This window comes from Gigantopelta aegis, chromosome 8 (genome assembly GCF_016097555.1).
Source record: "Gigantopelta aegis isolate Gae_Host chromosome 8, Gae_host_genome, whole genome shotgun sequence".
Taxonomy (NCBI): Eukaryota; Metazoa; Mollusca; class Gastropoda; order Neomphalida; family Peltospiridae; genus Gigantopelta; species Gigantopelta aegis.
Window position 1 is genome coordinate 12705699 of NC_054706.1, and position 3769 is coordinate 12709467.

The 3769-nt window shown below is 44.9% G+C and overlaps 2 protein-coding genes across 2 annotated transcripts; one reads left to right on the plus strand and one right to left on the minus strand.

Annotated features, from left to right (window-relative positions):
* The first annotated feature begins 690 nt into the window (after nt 1-690).
* Nucleotides 691-2475, plus strand: LOC121379472 (RYamide receptor-like). Its single transcript, XM_041508117.1, has 2 exons — nt 691-1377; nt 2287-2475. The coding sequence occupies exons 1-2, from the start codon at nt 691-693 to the stop codon at nt 2473-2475; spliced, it is 876 nt and encodes a 291-aa protein (XP_041364051.1).
* A 430-nt stretch (nt 2476-2905) lies between these two features.
* Nucleotides 2906-3460, minus strand: LOC121379473. Its single transcript, XM_041508118.1, has one exon. The coding sequence runs from the start codon at nt 3458-3460 to the stop codon at nt 2906-2908; it is 555 nt and encodes a 184-aa protein (XP_041364052.1).
* Between the last annotated feature and the right edge of the window lie 309 nt (nt 3461-3769).

Here is a 3769-nt window from a genome sequence, read left to right on the forward strand (position 1 = left end):
GGACACCATCAGCGTGCAGTGTCCACATTGTCATTTTTCGCCCTTCACTCCATGAATTCTAACTTCGAATGACTATCCATCTCATTTAATCGCCGCTGTCCGACCGCTCTGCCAAATAATGTAATTCGTTATCGCGTGTGGAAACGCCGTTACAGCATTATCACACTGCCAGTGACAACTTTCCTAGATATGTATACGTTCTGTCGATGGACGGGACGCGAGAGATGACTGATGACAAATCAGTAACTACAGCTAGAGATGTCAATCTTCTATCGACCAACCCCGTCGGAGGGCGGTCGAATCACCTCGTGTGTTTTTCTCTCTGGGCTAGATCAACAGGCCGTGCCAGTATATTTAATTCTCCCCACCTTCGATTTGTTTGTCAGCCCAGTCAACTAAATCTGGGAAGCGCCGTTCTGGTAGATTTAACGTTTCCTATCGCGCGAATGGAACAATCCAATTATTTGATCTTAGATTGGCAAGGGCGACCCGTTGGATGTTGGCGAATAAAAGGCAATTGATATTCATGAAATACAAAAAGAAAGTTTCATTAAAAGTGATTATGACATAAATATATCAATATGTTCGTTCCAGAGGATTGTTGGGTACTAGATGTTGAATAGGTAACATTGAACAACATCGGCACAATATATTTAGTACTAGCAGTACACGCATTTGTTTTTATCGACAATGAATCTAAACTATTCTAACGATTCTTGGACCAACGGGTCCGAAACTTCGGACGAAGTTGTGTATACGGAATCTTTCGACGGTGCTCAGATTGTTTTGGTGGTGCTTTACACGGCTGTTTCGTTGACGTCGCTCACCGGAAATGGCGCCGTGTGTTACGTGGTGTTTTCCACCCGACGTATGCGCACCGTCACGAACTACTTCATATCTAGCCTTGCGATTAGCGATCTGTTGATGGCCACGCTGTGTATCCCCTTCACCTTCGTCGCCAACGTCTTGCTCGACCACTGGCCGTTCGGCAGCGCCCTCTGCCCCGTCGTCACCTACCTGCAAGCCGTCGTCGTCTTCCAGAACGCCTACACTTTCCTGGCGATCAGTCTGGAGCGATACATCGCCATCATGTACCCGTTCAAGCCGCGACTCCCCAAACGCAAGGCTTTCTGGGTGATACTACTGTGTTGGTTTCTGTCGTTTGTGACGCCGCTGCCGACGGCGATAACGTCGACGCTGGTCCCCGCGGACGGGTTCGGTTCTAACTCGACGACGTTTCTGTGTGTGGAGCTGTGGCCGTCGTCCCAGAAGAAGTTCGCGTACAGTATGACCATCATGGTGCTGCAGCGTGCGGGGTTCACCTACTTTCGTGGCCGCTCAGGCGTGCTTGGTGTTCACCTACTCCAGGTCGTCCACGTGGGTTTTTTTTTGTTTTTTTTTTTTTTTTTTTTTTTTTTTTTTTTTTTTTTTTTTTTTTTTTTTTTGGTCTGTGTGGCTCAAGGACGTCCACCGAGCAGAGTCGGAGGAAACCAGACCCGAAAAAGAAGGTAAGTGGTATTATGTATCCATTCATTCGGTCGTTCGTCCATCATTGTGGCAGACATTTGCTCCATCCATCCATCCATCCATCCATTCAGCCACCCGTCATAAAACATAGTACATAAACATACACGCATTCGGACACATACAGAGAGAGAGAGAGAGAGAGAGAGAGAGAGATAGAGAGAGAGAGAGAGAGAGAGAGAGAGAGAGAGAGAGAGAGAGAGAGAGAGAGAGAGAGAGAGAGAGGTATGCACACACAAATATACCTACCTGTACATCAAACGGGAACCGATGTATTAGCATGTATAATGAATAAGGTTTCAAATTCATATCAACACATAAACCCATATTATATAAGCTCAATATGTTTTCTTCAAATTTGTTTTATTTAAGTTGGTATGGGTTGATGTGCTTTTATATTAATTTTAACCTTATTCATTATAAAGTTGCATGTCAATTCATCGGTTCTCTTTGACGCAACGGACTATCTACCTACCTATCTACTAACCTACCTACCTACCTACTGACATACCTACCTACCCTACCTACCTACTAATCTACCAACTATCTACCTATCCTACCTTTTTTTTTTTTTTTTTTTTTCTCTTTCACAATTTAGACCAATAGTCCAGTCTGTAAGATAAAATGAGCTGTTTTTTCCAGTTCGCCTCTCTTTCCATAGAGTTTGGTGTGTATGGCAGTTTCGATTGGCCACTCAGCTTGTCTCAGGTCTTGATGAATTGGACACGCCTGTAAGATGTGTTCTGCTGTTTGGTCTTCCAGGCCACAACTGCAGGTTGGTGTTGCTGCAAGTTTAAACTTTCTGAACATGTGAGCATTCAGTCGGTTGTGGCCTGTCCGGAGTCTCAACAGAGTTACTTGTTCCAAGCGACTGAGAAGGTGGTAAATCATCTTGTTCTGTCCTGGGTCTGTTGGCTGCCTTTATCAAGGTTTTCTTCTCTGAGAAGCTAATGTTTGTTGCTGGGGCTGTACATGATTAGCTCCTAGCTTGGCTAGCCTGTCTGCTTCCTCATTTCCTGGATTCCCACAATGTGCTGGGGATCCACTGTAGAGCTACTCGTCTTTCCTTTGCTACCTCTTGCATGGCTTCATTCAGGTGAGGAAGTTTTTCTCCTTGCAAGGCTTGTAGGACTGAGAGAGCATCTGTGAGGAAGGACAACTTGTTGACAGTCTTCTTTTGCATCCTTGATCATTGTAGCAGCCTGAATAAGTGCAGTGGGTTTCTGCATTGTAGTTGGAACTGTGGGTGCCGGTTGGTACTTTTGCAGTTAGGGTATTTCTTGAAGGGAGCTTGATAAATATGCCTGCCCCTCCATTGGCCACAGCATTTGTTGACGAACCATCAGTGTATGCATGGATCCAAGATTCTTCTGGGTACCGGTCACTGATCATAGCCATTGCCAGTGACCGTTTGACCAGGTCGTTTTGGGAGTCTGCTGAAGCCAACTGTGGACAGACATGCTGATCTGTAGATTGGCTTGTTCATCATTCCTGGTTGTGAAGATCTGTTGGGCAAAATGGAAGTGTCTTGGTAACGGGTTAGCTTGGTGTTCTCTAGTAAGTCTTCTACTTTGGTGGATGAAACTGCTACGTTTGAGACGGATTCTTTGTCAGACCAATCCATTCTTTGTTTCATTGGATGATTGGGCAGGTACCTGAATTTCTCTGCCTGGATCATGATCTTGGCATCTCTCCTCTCACCAAGGGGTTGTATTGCTGCAGTTTTTTCCATGTCTTTAATGGGTGTAGACTTCATGGATCCCGTTATGATTCGCAGAGCTTGGTTTTGAACCTTGTCTAAAGCTTGCTGGTTGGTCTTTGCAGTGGTTGACCAGGCTGATGAGCCGTATTCAAGATGCGGCCGTACAGTTCCTTGATATACTCTCTTGAGGATTGTCTCATTTGCTCCCCAGCTAGTTCCTGCTAGTTTCCGCATGATGGCTAATTTGCATCTGGCTTTTGTCTCTGCCTTTTGAATACCTTCTAACCTTCTAACCTACCTACCTACCCTACCTACCTACTAACCTACCAACTATCTACCTACCTACCTACCAACTAACCTACCTATCTACCTACCTACTTACCTACCTACCCTACCTACCTACATATCTACCTACCTACATGTGTAATAATGACTAGTGGAATAATATCCTGTACGAACGGTACAAGAAAAAAATGTCAAAGGTGAAATATGTCCAGTTAAAAACAGCAGACAGCAAAAATAATGAGAAAAGGGGAGAAACAC

What these genes read in the sequence shown, in the direction of transcription:
- LOC121379473 (XM_041508118.1), bottom strand. Translation starts at nt 3,460, where the DNA reads ATGCGGAAACTAGCAGGAACTAGCTGGGGAGCAAATGAGACAATCCTC.
- LOC121379472 (XM_041508117.1), top strand. Translation starts at nt 691, where the DNA reads ATGAATCTAAACTATTCTAACGATTCTTGGACCAACGGGTCCGAAACT. An exon ending in ACCTACTCCAGGTCGTCCAC is followed by an intron (nt 1,378 to 2,286) that starts GTGGGTTTTTTT and finishes TTGGTCTTCCAG; the next exon opens with GCCACAACTGCAGGTTGGTG.